Raw genomic sequence first — 20,000 nt, forward strand, 5'->3', positions numbered from 1 at the left:
AGAGGGAATTTTCATAAGAGGATACAGAAAGCTACACACAATAACGTTAGTCTGTTGGCACAATGCTTCAGAACTGTTCTAAAGTTAGCTTAACCACTAAGGACTTAGATTCTTTTAGGGCTTAGTATTTTTTTTTTATCAAAGTAGGTTTTATGGGATATTTGGGGGTTGCTACTCTCACCTATGTTTACAAAATAGTCTGTAATTTGGAACAATAACAAACGGATACTCGTCTGCATTAATTAAGGGCTACTAGCAGTAAGGGAGTCCCGGTGAGGGGCAGCTCCCTCAATGCACACCACGCGATATACTTTAGACATACTGGGCCGCTATAGTAGATTCACATCAACCGTGCATAAGCTCGTCCCGTACGACGCTCCTGATTGGCTGTTGATAAGCCAGTCACAGGGCTTGTCACTCTCAGTCTCTCGAGAGACTTCACATAAGCAGGATGTATGTTCCACCTCTCCTGAGGGATACTTTTGAAAGACGTATCCCTCAGGAGAGGTGGAACATAGCTCCTACCCATGTGAACTCTCTCGAGAGATTGAGAGTTTCTAGCTCTGTGATTGGCTTATCAACAGCCAATCAGGAGCTTCGTAAGGGACTGGCCAAGACATCAAATGCACGGTTGATGTGCATCTACTATAGTACATATTAGCTTATGCATAGCCTATTCATGACTGTGTCTGTCAGTATTAGCCTGCATATCACGTCCGAATTTGAGAACTCCCAAAACTTGGCTTCTGGAAGTGAGTAAACCCTGTTAAACTACCTGTATGTCAGTTCAGATGGTTTCGTTTTGTTAGTTTATGGTATTATTTGATGTCGAAACATCTCCGAACAAACATGAAGATTCGTAAAGATTTTTATTTTACGTATGATTAGGTTTGGGTGATTGATAACACGCTGCTATTGTGATTTTAATGTGAAAACCACATTTATGTAATTCGTACTTTTTGTATAATCAGTATTGTGGTTATCAAAAAAAAAAAGAAGAAAAAAATCACCTAGAAAAAAACCACAACATCAAGATCAAATTAGTAAACGACACTAACAGCTTGCTGCGTCTGTTTCTCATCAAAAGAGTTTTATGTTACCTTTTTAATATCATTATTATTTCAATGACGAATGCTGATGTGAGGCAGATCAAATTGTAATGGACTTCACATTTCATCGTAACATGACGAGAAATAGCATCTGTCAGAGATTTGAATGATGACTGGAAATAGTCACAATTCTATCGAAATCATTTCGCGCAGTGATCTCCCCAGGGGGATCTCTGATAACAAACATCCTGTTGTTATTTGTTTTCGTTCATCCGTGTGTGTGTAGAACTGGAAGCTTACGGCAAAATATAATAACCAAATGACAGCCATCTGAGTTAGTTTGGCTGGTATTCTGATTTGTGTTAGGCCAAGTAAATTTAGGTATTGAAATATATATCCACGGTACCGAAATTGAAACTCTTAGATCTGTCAGTTCAGGGGTTTTATATGTTAATAGTCGCTTTTTGTAAATAGAATAATTTCATAGCCTGGGCTACGTCTGGCTTTAGGAATCCAAGTATTTTCTAGAGAGTTATATACATAAGCACATACACACACGTGTGTGTATGTATATCTATATATATATATTATATATATTATATATATATATATATATATATATATATATATATATAATATATATATATATATATATTATATTTCAGTGTATTTCACTTAGGAAAATGAAAATGGTATATTTCAGAAAATCCCAACAATTTCGTCCTCCAATGGACCTCTTCTTGGAGCGTGTATTAATAAACGCTCCAAGAGAGGTTCCATTGGAGGACGAAACTGTTGGGATTTTCTGAGATATACCATTTTCATTTTCCTATGTGGAATGCAATTGAATTTACCATATCTTTGTGCCTAAGAAGCTTACCAGTACTATATATATATATATATATATATATATATATATATATATATATATATATATATATATATATATATATATATATATATATATATATATATTTATAGTATTCATGTACATATGTATGTGTATTTGATTATTCTTTGACACCTTATACTTAAGGGTCCGTGTGTATGTCAGCATGCATAAAGCTGCATTATGTCACGCCTTTCATAGGCGCGTGTGGTATTTCCATGTCCGAAACTTTCCCCCTTTTGGAATTTCTCTTACAAGGTAAGTGAATCTAGCAAAATCTACTACAACTCGAATACCGGAGCTCTTAAACTTTCGAGTTGTCAAACTTTTCACACGCCATAATCCTCCTCCCTTCCAGAAACATACACAAAACTTTACCCAGAGAGAGAGAGAGAGAGAGAGAGAGAGAGAGAGAGAGAGAGAGAGAGAGAGAAGAAACTCACCTCATGAAAGGCAGGAATATTTCCTTAGGGAAGATTTAAGGACGCACATTCCAACGGGCGTCCTCCCAACCACGCTAATAATTTGCACTTCGCTGCCGCCATTGCCCTGTCTCCGTGTTTGTTTATGCGCGGCAAGTGAGCTGATTATTAGTGAACGTTAAGTTTCGTTGGTGTGTTTGTACCACCCTTCATTGTACTACGTCAGCACTGTCACACAGCTCTTGTAATATAAGCTGGCCGTGTTAGTTTTGAATAGACGCTGTATTCTAGTTGCGTATGTATATATATATATATATATATATATATATGAATATATGTATATATATATATATATATATATATATATATATATATATATATAGTATATATATATTTGTATGTATAAACCAGTTGCACGCCTTGGATAGACTTATGCCCGGATGGAGACAAGAGCCGGTATTGTTACCCCGATACACTAAAGTCTTCTGGGTCCATTACATCAAGTGAAGACACACAAACACACACTTATGCATATAATATATCGATTCATCAACTTTGGCATCATGACTTCTAAATACTGCCTTTATACAAATACCAGACACACTTATGTCCTTTTACGCTGGGAGCTGAATGGAAGTGGTCCCGTTTTCCTGAGGTTTAGCCGGCTCTGCCTCCAGTCCGACCGATTTGCATTCATAATGAGTAATAAACTTGAGCCGAAAAAGATAAGAGGTTTAAAATATATACAGACTTTGACTATCAAAGAGGTGATCGGAAGTTATGAGATCGGGAACTTAGTGGCGAGAGTTGAAAAGTTTTTTTTTCTTATTTTTTTTTTAATGGTAGATCATTCACATTCGTGTAATTTGTAAAAAATATCGATTAGCCATAACTAAATATTAAGGGATTTCTTTTTCTTTGTTTGTTTGTTGCTTATATCAAACTTACTTTAAATGGCGTTACTCTTCTCTTACGTGCAAATATATGTAATATATACTCACACTTGTGCTGTGTGAATAGATTGAAATCCCGATGTAGTTTTGAAATATATTAAAAATGTTAAAATTCAGCACAGTTTCAAGACCAACTTGTCTCCTCTTCAGATGATTAAAGAAAAACCTGAAGAGGAGACCAGTTAGTCTTGAAGCTATAGTGAATTTTATCGTTTTTAATATATTTACGAAAAACAGCGGGATTTTAGTCTATTCTTTCACTTATCTTTGGGCAACGCCTACGCAAGGGAATTTGGTTAGTATATTCTGATGATGGCCTTTTCATTTAAAAAGGCAAAATAACTTTTCAGTTCCTTTTGGTGCTTATTGGCAGCAACCGAGTCACTGGAATTTTCTGTGTCAATAGATTGATAAGGCTCAAGATTTCCAGTCGGAGTCATTTATTCTTTATGGGTAATTTGCATTACTCTTAGCGAGTGTTAAAATAAAATACTGCATTCAAAACTACTGAGAAGTCCGACTCAGTTTTTTAGTCTTCTGCAAAAGAATGCTATTAAGGTGGCTATGTATTTGTCCGTCCGTCCGCACTGTTCTGTCCACCCTCAGATCTTGAAAACTACTGAGGCTAGAGGGCTGTAAATTGGTATGTTGATCGTCCACTCTCCAATCATTAAACATATCAAATTGCAACCCGCTAGCCATGCTAGTATTTATTTTATTTAAGAGCAAATTTCTCCATGATCGTGCGCCCGGGAAAGCTATTGGAAAGGCCGGCACTGGGCCGTGGCTGAAAGCTTAATTGGCTAAGGTTCATACAGCATTACACTGTACAGAAAACTCGCTTGCGCTGAAGAAACTTCGGCGCAATTCTTGTTTTTTATTTTTAAATAATTTTAATTATTTCATTGGCCATTGATATTTCTTTAAGGATGTTAAAAGACATTGCAGAGGTGTGTGGGCCATCACTAGGACTGCAACTAATAAATGTTTGTATGACTGCAGAGTATATATGCATTTCCAGATGTGATTAAACCTAAGCTTATCTAATTTTATTACGGAGTCAACAACCTAGATGTTGTGACGCCAGATTTATTAGCCATAAATCAGTAATCACACACTAATTGTATATATTACATGTGTATATATATATATATATATATATATATATATATATATATATATATATATAATCATAATAAACATTTGCAATAACCACTCCAAAATGTCTCAGTAAATGAATACAGAAATGTCCAGTTAACAAACACTAGTCTGTTCATGTGCAATTACCCATTTCATGTTAAATAAGTAAGAAGTGTACACAGTCCGTATGTGAGATAATATGTTTATTTAAACATTAGTATGAAATATGTATACTTAGGATAACAGCGGCAAACACATTACAGTTCTAACGCATATTTGCTCTTCATCCAGCTTGGATTGTTGTTTGATTGGGGAGAGATGAATTAAAATTAATCCGTGTAGGTATACTACTATATAACGTACGCTACATATTTAAATTAAAAATGTATAGTACTATATATACTATATAATTATATATATATATATATATATATATATAATACATATACATGTGTATATTATGCCTGTATATTATATCTATATATATATATATATATATATATATATATATATATATATATATATATATATATATATATATATATATATATTTAGCTCTTTTGTCTTTAGTGGTCAAGATATATGGAACATCAAGCAAATAGGGAGCATGACCTATAAGGGTGCATGTTCAGGGTTTTTAGAAATATGTTAAATTGTTGAAACAGATTTTTTTTTCATGTTTATGCAGGTGCACTATAACTGCACTCAAGTTTTTTTTTTCCGGCTGTAGCTTGGCAGTTTCTACTGTTTATGGAATACAAGTTATGTGTATACTGTACCTAAAAACTTTTGCGCATATACATAAACATACACTTTATTTAATACATACATACATATGTATATATATATATATATATATATATATAATATATATATATATATATTATATAATATATATATATATATGAGAAAAAAGAGTTAATATTCCTCTAATTCTGTACCGAGCAACAATAAATTGAATCATTCTGAACATATTCCGTGATTATAAAAAACTGTGATTCAGAATACCTACTCATGCGTTGTTATTAAGCCAAATCTGTTAATGTGAATAGACTACTAATGCAACTAAGTAATGCTGCAATGGGCTGAGTTACTGTATAGTGATAATCCCAATAATTATATTTTCGTATGTGGCTGTCCTTTAGATGAAACCACTTTCATAGTCTGTGATGTATAACTGAGCGAGAAAGAGAGGGTTAGGCAGTCATATGGTTTGATAGTGATAATTTTATATAGAGTATCGTAGCCATGACGTCGCGGGTCACGTGCGGGGCGACCTGGCTGTTTTTACTCCATAAGAAATGAAAAGGCCCGGATTTGAATCGCCCGTGACATCGTCAATATAATTGTATTAAGAAAAATAAGTATTTATATAATGTTATATATGATACATGATGCTTAGTTGTCATTTGATTTTTTATAATCAACAGGTATTTCATTTTATATATATATATATATATATATATATATATATATATATATATATATATATAGATATATATGCATTTTTATCAAACAGAATATATGGGTCTCAAATAAGGCCCCATTAGTTTTTAACGGAGCGAAAATTGACAAGTGGCCAGATAGCAGTGGTGATTGCGTCACACTACGGTACTCAGCTGTAAAGATTTAGTAACGATTAGGATAAGCTCTTTTAGGACAAGCTCTTGGAATTTACCTCAGATATTTTCCCTTTCCCCCTTTTTAATGTCTTCTTTTTAATTTGTGTGTAAACAGTCGAAGATTCTTGAAAATAAAAAAAAAATTTAACGTGGCTCTGAAATTCAGGCATTGCACTGCAGTTGTTCGAAAGAACACGGAGATCGCATATATTATATATATATATATATATATATATATATATATAATATATAAATATATAATATATATACATATAACATATACACACACATATATATATATATTATATATATATATATATATATATATATATATTTGCAAGGTAACTACAAGTTATGTCTTTCTCCTATTATCATTTAGGTGAGCTTGTGTCTTGTCAAGCCATGGTTTTTGGGGGCTACGGAAAAGGAGATCGTATTCCCCTTAATATGAAGAATATTTTTATTCATTGGTTAATTTATGCACTCCATAAATATGAATATTGTATAAGAAAGATGTATCCAGTCTGTGTATCCTTGGTTATGCATAGACACAATGTGAAATGCAGTCAAGTATATACATTACGTATAAATGATATTATAAACATATCCCAACACCGGAGTGCATGGTAGTATATATATATATATATATATATATTATATATATATATATATATATATATATATATACTACTAGATATGTTTGTGTGTGTGTGTGTGTATAATTTGCATATGTCAGGCGAAATGTACCAAAGTTAATCAACACATGAATTATTATTTCGTTTTTCTCGACATCGCGTGAATCCACGCGACTCCCCCCGTTATTGGTTTATTCGACGAGCCCGTAAAGTTTGCGCCGTGTACCTGATTATTTCACTAGCATGAAGGTTACGATATTTGATAACATGACGATAGCCTGGATAGCAAACTCTTTATTGCTGGCGTTCGATCCCTTGTCTTTTGACTCGACTCGGCATTGAGTGAGCTAAAGGATCCTGCGAGGCGAGGCTCCAGACATTGGCAATATTGCGAACTGTTTACGTCAACTTACGAGTTCAGAGCTGCTGCTTTGTCGAAGTTGCATTGTGCGTGTGTAATTCTCTAAAGCTAGTTTCGCACAGTGATGCGTGAGTCGTTATGGGAACGGATGCAAATATTTGTCTGTGATGCAGATTCAGAGCAGTCGCTGTGTAGGTCGGTCACGTCACGCATGTGTACGATTGACCCTTTTCGATTTTGGTTGTCACAAACGCTTTCGTGCTCATCGTCACATGCGTGCATATATATATATATATATAATATATATATATATATATATATATATATATATATATATATATATATATATATATATAAATATATATATATATATATATATATCATGTGTGTGTGTATATATGCACGTATGTTATGTTTTGAATGTTTGTGTATATGACTGCATATGATGTAAATGTTTATTTATATATATGAGACTCAAACACACACACATCATATATATATATTATTATTATATATATATATATATCTAGTATCTATATATATATATATATAATATATCCCCCCCCCCACCCAAAAACCCCAACATATACTATAATATATATATATAGTATATATATAGAATATATATACTATAGATATATATATATATATATATATAATTATATATTATATATATATATGATATCTATATAGTATGCGTGTGTGTGTGTATTTGAGAGTCTCATATATATAAATAAACATTTACATCATATGTAGTCATACACACACACACACACACACACACACACACACTATATATATATATATATATATATATATATATATATATATATATATATATATATATATATATATATAATAAAGCTTTTAGGTCTATAATTACTGTCAATCCAATCAACTCAAATCATTTAGTCTTTTTGTGTATGTTTATGTGTATGTTTGGTTGTTGTATAGATCATTCTACTTCCTGAGCCTTCAAGCTGGTGATACCTATTGCACTATCAGTTTCAAAACGCCGAACTCTCATGTCTTTTGCATTCCAATGTTGCATGTCTTGATCATGTTATATATTATGGTAAATAAATAAATCTCACAGAGACATAACAAATTATTTTCTTCTTATTTAGTTTAGCGAATCCCTTCCGTTAAAGTGATCGACTCGATGCATTAACTAATTGCTTATTAATTTGCTGATTAGTACTCTATTTTACGGAAGCGTTGCTGATATCGCTTGCAAATTTTGCAGTGTCCGAGTAATCATCTAGATTATTATTTTTATTATTCAAAATAGTGGGTGTGAGAATTCTAATACTGACAAAATGTGCCAAAAGTACTGCAGCTGGAAAATGCTGAATGATGTTTGATAGCCATACGTGCTAGATCTTTTCTTTTCGACTAGTGTACATCTAGGCTACGCAAAACCGTTCGTAAAAAGAAAATGGATATATAAATATATAGAAGTAAATGTGTACCCTTGGTGAACGTGGTTAGTCAGGCATCTGTGAGCAATTGAGGCAGGATCACCACCAGCACTTCTCGAGCACCCTACCTTTTCTTCGTGGTCTCGACACCCCATCAGGGGCAGTGGGTGAACTAGCCTCCTCCTCGTCCTCATGGATCGTATATACTTCGCCGGGAGACCGATCGTAGTATGTCATGGCCTGCAGCAAGCCAGGGGAAGTGGGTTCCTCCTCCTCCTCCTCCTCCTCCTCCTCTCCTCCCCCACTCTTCCTCCACCACCTCCTCCTCCTCCTCCTCCTCCTACCTCCTCCTACCTCCTACTCCACCTCTCACTTCGCAACCTTCCTTCCCTCTCCTCTTTTTTGACAACCTTGTCATCACGTCCCATACCTCTATCACTGTCAGCACCATTGTCTTTAGCATCTGTGACCTGTTTGGTTAAGTCCGTTTTCTTAGTGTCACTTGGGGATTCGTCATTGGGTTTATTTAGGAATGAGAGGTACCGCTTTACATCTTCAGCCGTAACTTCCTCCGAAAACTCCGTTTCAGTGGAATCTTGGTATCGTTCGGACTCACTAGCATCAGATTTAGCGGGGGACTCTAAGGAACTTTCTCTTTTCACTTTCTCATCCGCATCTAAGTCACTATCACTGATATTTCTCGGCCTGGGCTGCGTTGGGCTCATGAACATGTTTTCTTTGTTGTTGGAGGGAGAGTGATGTTGGGTTTGGCTTTTTGTTGTGGCTTCCTTCACCGGCGATGGTCTTGCCTTAGACCCCTCTTGGGTGTCCAAAGTGTGATTCCTAATGGCTGACATTTCAGAAAGAGATTCTATGTTTGAATGTGAATATGCAGACTTAGCATGACTATCTAATGACTTTTTTGTTGGCAAAGAGTGATGTTCCCTTGCTGGGGAAGATAGTGACTTTGGAGGACTAGGTTGGTTGGAGCTTAAAGGTTGGAAAGAACTGTAAGGGATCAGGTTAGAGGACTGTTTGGCATACTCACGGTCAGCATTTAATTGGTCCTGATGTAATGTATCCTGTTGACTTTGCATTCCATGTGGACCCATTCGCTGGTCAGGCTGTGTGCCGAACATACCCTGGAAGGTGAGCATATATTTAAAAAAGATGTCAGTATAAGGCTAAAAGGGAGTCTTAAAAAAGGTTCTCTTGATGACTTTAATTTCATAAGCGTTTCAGACTAGCAGTGCACAAAAAAAACTTAGGAAAAATAATTATTTAATTGAAAAATAAATCCAGAACTCTAGCAAAATTCATATTGTAAAAAATTTTTCCATGCATCAAGCCAGGGAGCTACACAGGAGAAGGAAATGACAGACAGGGAATGGCAATTTATATGATCTTCCTACCCTGTCAGTCTCATCTGCAGGCTGTTGGGACGACGCAGTCTGAGTGGTGGGCGTCCCTCCCACCGTAGTCGTTGTTGGCAGCTGTTGTTGTTGTTGTTGTTGTTGTTGTGATGGTGGTGGTAGTTGTTGTGAGTTGGCATGCTGACCATGGGTGTTTTCTAGTGAACTGTGTCCATCCCTGGACTGGGGTGAGCTGAGAGAGGAGGATGTATTTGGGCCACCTAATGAACCAGCTGACCTGCCTTGGGACTGCATAGGAGAATGTAAATCCTGTGACTTAATGTCATTGGCGTCCATAGGTCGTCCCGCCTGAGACGCTGACCCGTTGCGCATTCCAGGAGCACCAGGGGTCGAGAAAGGCCCATGAGGACTACCACCTGTAGGCAACTGGGATCGTAAAGTATGTGAGCCAGATGGACTTTTGGGCCCTTGAGGCATAAAAGGTTCATTGTGTCTCATTGAACCCTGTGGGCTGTTTGTACCTAATTGGACTGGTGGTCCAGGTGAACTGAGCTGTCCTGTTTTATTATTGGGTCCAAATTGAGATTGCGGACCCTGAGGACGAATGCCGGCAGGTCCCGATAGCTGTTTGGCAGGTGGCTGCTGAGGAGCACTCCCAAGGCCAGCCTGCTGGAGAACACGCCACTCACTATATCAACACAAGAACTACTAAACTACATTGTTCACACTGTGGCATCACTAAAAACCCGCACACAATACATCGGGCTTTCAATCAAAAAAAGATAAGGAAGCCTGAAATTTTAATACAGCTGTGTTTGCGTCCATGTCATCATACCCTATATCTATTTACTCGCACAAGGGGGATAAAGGGGTGATCTCTAAGAGTATGAGGAAACATGTCTACTAGTCTAACTAAATAAAAAATGCATCTCACTCGGCTATGTAATTTGCACTGCAGAAATGTCATGGCTATTGTAGGAAGATAAGCTACGTACTACACCTATAGCATTCCAGGTAACTTTTGCTTTAAAGAAATAAAATAATATGCTAAAAGTGCTCCTTTTCACGCTTATAAATTACATAATATGCATACTATACCTATTTGCATGTAATGTGCACAGTCAAGCTCCTATGATAATCCTCAAACCCGCATGGATTGCACCCCATAGAATGCTTATATTTCAAGTTAAGCATACTTAAGGTCACTGCGTTAATTTACTGATTAATTTCCCTTAAAAAATGGGCTAGAATTTATACGGTGAAATTTGGGGGTGGAACGTCGTGATGAATGTAGGTAAGAACAGTCGATAAAAGACAAATGATATTTGGGAAGCTTGAAAGTAGTGAGGAAGTATCTTTGAAAACGAAATATATATTTTTATGACCAAGACAGAAGATGTTGCGAGAAATATTATGACACTAGCCACTTCCTACGTCACTGTACTCTTTCACTGAATGAGTAAATCGTGTCGAATATAACAGGGCATTTTACTATCTCCAAAGGCCTTTGGTCCTTGTAAAAAAAAATAGATATATGTATATTCATTCCAAATATGGCCGGAAAATCTGCATACCGAGCAAGGTGCTGATATATGATATATAATAAAAGCAATTCAGTGACCAGCAGGTAAGAGAACTGGTTGGATAAAAGACTCGGTTTCAATCCAAAATTCCCTGAAAGTCTCAGTACGTATTAGCAAGGGAGAACCCAAAAGATGCAACACAGACCATTCTAAGCATGTCAAAGGTTTACTCACAGAGAGTTTCTGTTGGAATTGCTGCTGGGCGGCCTGTTGCTGTCGCTGCTGTTGGCTCAGTGGTCCCCCCATGGTCTTGTCTCCCATCATGCTGTTCTGGAATTAGTAGGAGACAGAAGAGTTAGTTGTGTCTGTATTTCCTTATAATTTGATTCGACATTTTTCTTTCTTTGGTGCGCGAGATATATTTGTGTTTACCATCTAAAATAGCAATTTTCCTAAAACCTGTTGGTTTAATGCAAGTACTTCCTAAGTCAACCTTTCGTTATATATAGTTTATGATTTCTAAGATGAAGCCCACATACAGAGCTCGTTCCTTCGTAATTTCAACCAGGGAATTGGTCGGCAGTATCAACCCCTTGACAGTAGCTATCATTCGTATCTTTTTCTTATGATTTTATACTCGCAGAACACTGACAATATATTTTCCTTGTTTATTTCATTTGTAAATATAGAAATCTCGCTTTTTCTTTTTCCTTAATATTTTTCATATTCATCTCATTCCCTTTCATGTACCCCGCTGACCCATGATGTAACAATGCATTGATTCCGCGAATTCTCCTGATGCTACACTTAAACTTTTTTTTTCGTACTCGGGAAGTAAGCCTACAAACTACTTTGTTATTGTTGTTGGGGGCTGTAGGAAAGGTCTATGGAGTTAAAGATAAAGGAATTTTCGAATAGTATATTTATGATTTATTTATTAGAATGAAAATGTAAAAAATAAATAATGTGCATGTTAAACGGTGCAGAACAATTATTTCTAGTGAAATATAGAGTGTTTATTTTGATTTTCATTGGTGAAACAACGGCACTGTTTGACCGTAGATTTTAGCTGGAGGTCGGATCACGCCTTGTTTTTCATGGTGTTTCATCCTTCCGTATTCACAAAGATGTGAATTTTTCAGGCATGCAATGCACCTACCTTTTATTTCCATGAAAGAATTTCCGTTTATTTTTTTCTTTATTGCCTCTTCATGTGTGATCTCACTAATTGTGAGGCTGTGCTTTGTTCCACCATCGCCAGTGACATATACTCTAAAATAACTTTTTCATGAATATTTATTCTGTGAATATCTGCAAAACATACATCTCTGTTGTTCATGCTTCCACAGACTCTAGTATATATCACTGTTAACGTTACCATGAACATTTTCTCCCATCCTATTAGAATAAACATCCTCTTTCATAGTATTCATAAGTATTATTCAATATCATTTAACCTTTGCCCAACCACTTTTAAAATTACTTTTCCATCCTTATTTCTTCCAGGAACTTGGTAAAAGTGTCCATACATAGCTTATGTTCTTGTCACATTGGGAATAGTTTTAACAGTGAGCCATTCGTTAAAAGTAAACTCTTTGCATGTCATTCGTATTATTTCTTGCACATGCATTCCCATTTTGCATGTGAAGCTGTATGAATTTGATGTGCACGTACGTGTGATGTATGAGCATGTTTGTATAGTAATGGATAACAATTAAACATTTAGTTGTGTGATTGTCCAAAGTAGAATCAGCAGCGGGTGTTAAGTTTTGGAAATAAATCGATCATTGAAGTTTTGACAGAAACTTCGTCGTTTGAAATTAATCCCAATGTAAACTTTTTGAAAATTGTCATTTAATTGTTAAAATCTAAAAGAAACATATAAGTAAAAACAAAGAGTCGGGCTATCCTGTGTATCAATATAATAATAATAATAATAATAATAATAATAATAATAATAATAATAATAATAATAATAATATGACTGCAGGTCCACCACTAATATCGCATGTGAAGTATAAAGTCTTTAATAATAAGAGCTTTCGAACCTTGTACTACATTCACCTTGACTGAAGATGAACCTTGTACTAGGTTCATCTTGACTGAAGATGAACCTAATACAAGGTTCGAAAACTCTTATTATTAAAGACTTTATACTTCACATGCGATATTATTTGGACCTGCAATCATTGTCATAATTTTCGACACTGAAAATTGTGCCCATTAAAATAATAATAATAATAATAATAAGAATAATAACAATTAATAACAATAATAATAATAACAATAATAATAAGAATTAAATAATAAAAATCTTGTAACAGGAAGAATGTGTAAGAATATTTGTAACACCGGATTGTTTAGAAACGCTTGTATGTACTATTGATATCTCTAAAATTACAGACATCACGTACGTCGTTTTATTGAATGAACTGGAAATGCGAAGGACATCTGGAAATAATAAGTACTGAATGAGGTAAGGGAATTCAAGATCGATCGACTTTTACACTCAGTAACAATTGTATTTCCCTCCACTGAGACACGCTTGGATTATTACTCTCATATTCGGTCTCAGCTGTGAGTTCACATCCAAAATTGCCTTATCAGTGTCAAAAGGAGCGCTGAAATTTTCACATCACACCTGTCCGTTTCCCAGATTTTATTGATCTTTCAAAAAAAAAAAAAAAAAAAAAAAAAAAGTCAAGCCTCAGAAATGCCTTATGGTATCTACCTACCAGTAATCAGAATTGATTTTGCAGTTATGTAAGTGCATGTGTATAATTATCATTTTGATCCATGTTCTCCCTGGACGTGAACAAGGAGATTCGGACGGTTAGATATGGCCAGTCATAGTTATAAAAACGTTCAGTTTTACACTTACTTTTGTATTTTACGATTAGCGATTAATTCATTCTTTTTAATTCGTTCCGTTTTCTCTTGGACTTACAGAGTCTCTTCAATGCTCGACTATAAGGATCCTCTCTCTCTCTCTCTCTCTCTCTCTCTCTCTCTCTCTCTCTCTCTCTCTCACAGTAAAATACCGTTCCGTTTTCTCTTACAGTCTTTTCAAGAGGTTTCTTAGTAATAATGCTCTATTAATAGGGTACCTTCTCTCTCTCTCTCTCTCTCTCTCTCTCTCTCTCTCTCTCTGGAATATTATTACTCTTCTAATGAAAACATATAATATATGGCGTCGTTAGCAATAAAATTGAGGCCTTTTTCGAAGCGATCAAACGTTCGTTAAGGCAGAAGGCATCGCAGCAGTGTTATTGATGGAAGAGCATTGCGTATGTACTTTTTTTTGTTCACTGAAGCCTAAATAGTGTAGACTAATGGTGGGATATTTTATCTCTCTCTCTCTCTCTCTCTCGGGTGACAGAGCAGTGATCAGAATTCATTTGGTTTTGTTTAAATGTATTGTTATGGTTAGGCCGTGAATTAGACTCTGTTACACGTTTGTAGTAATGGCTTTCCCCCCTTTTATTTATGAGCACACGGAAAGTCTGCATCATTCTTAGAAACTAGCAATTAACAGTTCTTCAATTATAACAGAAGAGTATTCAATGCGATTTCATCGTCTATTTTAATATATTGCTTCATTGTTTACATGGAAAAGTTAAATTATTAGCGTTGCATTGTATGCATGTATGTATATGTGTGTGTTTGTCATGTATTTATATTATATATATGATTATTATAATAATCTATATATTACTATATTATAAGAATTATATATATAATATATAGATATACATACACACACATATATATATTAGATACACATTACATACACATACATACATACATACATACCTATATATATATATATATATATAGTTATTATTTTTTTAATTATATATTATACATATATATGTGTGTGTGTGTGTGTGTGTGTGTGTGTGTGTGTGTGTGTGTGTGTGTAAATAAATTCTTCTTTTAAAACAGGATACACCTCAAGTATAAAAGGCCCATTAAAACACTGTTTTAAAGCTAAGGACTATTTCGGTCGACTTACTTCCACCCTTATCAAGCAGTGACTGACAGAAGGAGTTTCATTAGTGAAATATTATATAGCAGGAGATATGATGCCTTTAGGCGATGCCTGGGGACGTCGCTGAGCCATCTCGGGTTCTGTTAATTGTCTTAATCCGCTTCATTGTTGCCTTGAGGAAGATGTTATCTAACTGATCCGAGTCCCAAGATCCATTGGAAAGGTTGAACCTATTATCTTGTTGCTTTATGAGTGAAGATTCCACCATTTGACATTTGTATCGACAGCTGCTCTTGTATAAAATTCGGGATGAGTACCAATCCATGGTATGGTTCGTGCTATTTATATGATAAAAAATTGCCGAGCTATGTTGTTCATATCTAACGGATCGTATATGTTGTGTTAATCTTTCCGAGAGACATTTACCAGTGAAACTGAAATATGACCTATCACAGTCCCTACAAGGTATTTCATAAACTCCAATGTTTTTGGAAACTGGTTTCTGCTGAATGTTTATTAATGATTTCCCTAGTGTATTCGGGTGAGTGAAGATAAACGGGTACAAGGGGCCTTAGGTTTGTGTGATCTCCCTTAAATTATATACGTGTGGAATTATGATGTCGTGTGTGTATTTTTCCTTTTCTTTGTTTTCTGTAGGTTTGTAAAAAATGTTCTTTGCTTTTTGTATGGCTTTTTCTATTGTGATCTTGGGGTAATTTAACAAGATAAGTTGATTTCTGATTATTTCAAGTTCTTTGTTAAGGAAATCTGGGATGCAAATTCTCAGAGTCTAAGAAATAAGTTACTTGCTATGCCGAGTTTCACTTAAAATGTCATGATAGCTATAAAAATATATGTATGAAAGTGAGAATGTCTTTTGCCTATAGACAGTGAATGTATAGTGTTATTAGTTCTGATGATTAAGACATCTAAAAAGAGGATTTGGTTATTGTTTTCCCATTCTACCTTAAATTTTATGCGTGGGACCAAGGAATTTAATTAGTGCATTACGTTTTACACACACACACACACACACAGATATATATATATATATATATATATATATATATATATATATATATATATATATATATATATATATATACAGTATATAAGTGGTTATAAATGAAAAGTCCAGCTAATCACAAACACAGTGACAAACTATTTTCGTTGAGCATGGAAAAACGCACGGGAGCCCATTAGGACTGACTTCTATATCTGCGAACATAGCCTTCTCCTAATTCTCTCGCAAAACTCATCCTCCATCACTGAGTAACATCTGTTTTTGAAAGTCCTGGAACCTCAATATAGATCACATTTTGTAGTTTTAAGAGTCAATTGTTGCCTCTTCGTATAATTAGATTTATATTTGACGCCGTTAGAGGTATTTCGGACTAACGTGAGAATAATTTCCCTCTCTTTCCGAGGCCAATGTTCAAATAATTCATCTAAATGTCTACTGTTGAATATTCATCTAATTTAAGGAGGAATTAATCCAAAAAATGTTCACCTTTTTGTCTTACATATTTTATTTCATTAACCTTCAGCAACTGCCACAAACTCTACCGAGATGGGCGAAATATTCAAATAGATTCAAACTTCATTTGGCCCCTCTGGTTATCTGCGATGCAAGAGCGTCCCGTATATATGTGTATATATATACAGATATATATATATATATATATTATAGTATATATATATATATAAAATATAAATATATATTATATATATATATATAAAATATATATATATATATATATATATATAAATATATATATAATATATATATATATATCAATAGAGGGATCCACAGTAATATCCCGTAGATCACAGCGAAATTATGGAAAGGCAAACGACCCAATGACTTGTTCGAATTTTTTAACCTTGTTAATGTTCTTTGTCTTTGTGTTTGTTTATGTTTATTGGAATTCTTCACCAATACCCATGTCTCATTTGCTTAGTGATCAAGTCCACAGTAGGATGGACGAAAGCTTTAAGCTTTGTATAAAATATATTATATATAAACAAGGATATTACTGTGGATCCCTCTATTGAATTATTAGAAGCACGATACAGTGTTTTTTTATTTTGCATATATATATATATATACATATATATATATATATATGTATATATATATATATATACATATATATATATATGTATATATATATATATATATATATATATATATATATATATATATATATATATACACATATATACGGGACGCTCTTGCATCGCAGATAACCAGAGGGGCCAAATGAAGTTTGAATCTATTTGAACATTTCGCCCATCTCGGTAGAGTTTGTGGCAGTTGCTGAAGGTTAATGAAATAAAATATGTAAGACAAAAAGGTGAACATTTTTTGGATTAATTCCTCCTCACAAATTTAGATGCATGAATATTCAAACAGTAGACATTTAGGATGAATTATTTGAACATCGGCCTCGGAAAGGAGAGGGAATTATTCTCACGTTAGTCCGAATACTCTAACGGCGTCAAAATATAAAATCTAATTATAACGAGGAGACAACAATTGACTCTTAAAAAACTACAAAATGTGATCTATATTGAGGTTCCAGGACTTTCAAAAATAGATGTTACTCAGTGATGGAGGATGAGTTTTGTGAGAGAAATAGGAGAAGGCTATGTTTGGCAGATATAGAAGTCAGTCCTAATGGGCTCCCGTTGCGTTTTTCCCATGCTCAACGAAATTAGTTCGTCACCGTGTTTTTTGTGATTTGCTTAACTCTTCATTTATAACTCCATATTATATATAATATATATATATATATATATATATATATATATATATATATATATATATATATATATATATATATTATCCAATATATACTATATATAATATTATATATATTTATTATATTATAATAAGTACAGTTATACTATTTTCGCCATAAGGAATACAGATTACTAGAGCATTGTCGTTTGAATATTTCATTGGAATTCTATGAAGAATTTAATATGTTTTCGGTAAACTTCTGAAAAACTGAGTAAACTTATTACAGAACAGTTTTTCTTAAAGAATATGTAAATAACTATGAATAAAGGGTAAAATCCATATTTTATTGTCCATAAAGCATTTTCTCTAGTCTGGAAATAGATACTATTAGATTTGTTTAATTGCACTTTAAGGGTTTAATATAATACGAAGTTTGCTAAGCTGATGTTGTGTAATTGAAACTTCAAAAGTTCAAGCGAAGATGCTATGCATTACTACCTTAATACTGGTGTCATTGTATTTTAATACAGTTTTATTTATATATTAATTGAAATTTATTTTTCCTTTTATAATAAATGAGGTCTTCTGTATTTCCCGTTAACTCCTCTTAATTCTTCCTAACGAACAGCATAGTCTTTAGAAGTTTGAATTTCAAGTCAATGACCCCTGTGGGCTTGTTTGATAATAATAATAATAATAATAATAATAATAATAATAATAATAATAATAAACATCAGCTATTTCGTTATAGCAAATTAGGTCAAACTCGCAGGCCATGTGCCCTTCACGAGAATAATTACCCCAATATCAGATGTAATGGTCACTGTTATAGCGACTCCAGTTAATAAATCAAGTGCAAAGCGAGTCAGCGAAAACGGAATTCCTTGTTGCATATCCTGAGGCTTAGCCATGTAATGGATTAGTGCCGTCCGTGAACCTCACGCGGTGTACTGAAGGGTGTTTGCAGGGTCCCTTCGGTCCCCTGCTGCAGCCACATTTTGCCATTTAGTTTACTTTCATTCTTCAGTCCTGCTGTTCAATCTCTTTAACTGTTACTTCGAAGTGCAGGTTTTCTCCAATTTTTACTATCACGCCCAAGTACACATTCGTTTGCACTTTCTTCAGCGCTGAATGGCTGAAGTTTCCCCATAGCTTGACATTTTAGTATAGATTCTATAAATTTATCCAATCCAGTCCTCAGTGGCGTGATTTGTATGGTCTTGGCCTGCCACCTCGGTGGCCGCGAGTTCGATTCACGGGCATTCCATTGAGGTGTGAGAGATGCGTATTCCTGGTGATGGAGGTTCACTCTCGACGTGGTTCGGAAGCCACGTAAAGCCGTTGGTCCCTTTGCTGAATAACCACTGGTTCCATGCAACGTAAAAAACACCATACAAGCAAACAATCCAGTCCTAAGGCTTGGCATGTTGCCAGCCCTTTTGAGGTAAAATCGAATGAGTAGGTTGCTCTGATAGTTATGGTTTAGCTGATGACCATTTATGCCAGCATAGGTGAGTGTAAGAAAGAATTCCCGCCCATTGGCCGACCTTTCAGCGCGTCTAGTTGCTTGTTCATCTGGTGTCGCTAAGTCTGTTTGAGGCTGCGGACAATTTCTGACCTAAATGACGGGACATTTCACTTTAGAGTCCCCCAGTTCATCCTTAAATCAACATAACTCGGTTCTGCTGATGACGTCATAAGTTCTCCTTATGATTATGAAGTTAAAATGTCCTGAACACCGGCTGTCGTAGAGGCGTCTTCTTCGAGACGTACGTAGAGTAATTCGATTCCGCAGCTGCTTCTACGCGACGCTCTTGCATCGCAGAAAATCAGAGGGACAAAATGAAGTTTGAATCTATTTGAATATTTCGCCCA

General features: G+C 34.8%; 1 protein-coding gene across 1 annotated transcript in view; it reads right to left on the reverse strand.

Moving 5' to 3' along the window:
- Positions 1-20,000, reverse strand: part of LOC135202362 (uncharacterized) — a 348,084-nt gene that overhangs the window by 124,300 nt on the left and 203,784 nt on the right. The window contains 3 exon segments of the mRNA XM_064231725.1: positions 9,541-9,634; positions 9,905-10,534; positions 11,623-11,718. Of these exon segments, the coding sequence (XP_064087795.1) occupies positions 9,541-9,634; positions 9,905-10,534; positions 11,623-11,718 (820 nt within the window).

Source organism: Macrobrachium nipponense, chromosome 30 (genome assembly GCF_015104395.2).
Source record: "Macrobrachium nipponense isolate FS-2020 chromosome 30, ASM1510439v2, whole genome shotgun sequence".
Lineage (NCBI taxonomy): Eukaryota > Metazoa > Arthropoda > Malacostraca > Decapoda > Palaemonidae > Macrobrachium > Macrobrachium nipponense.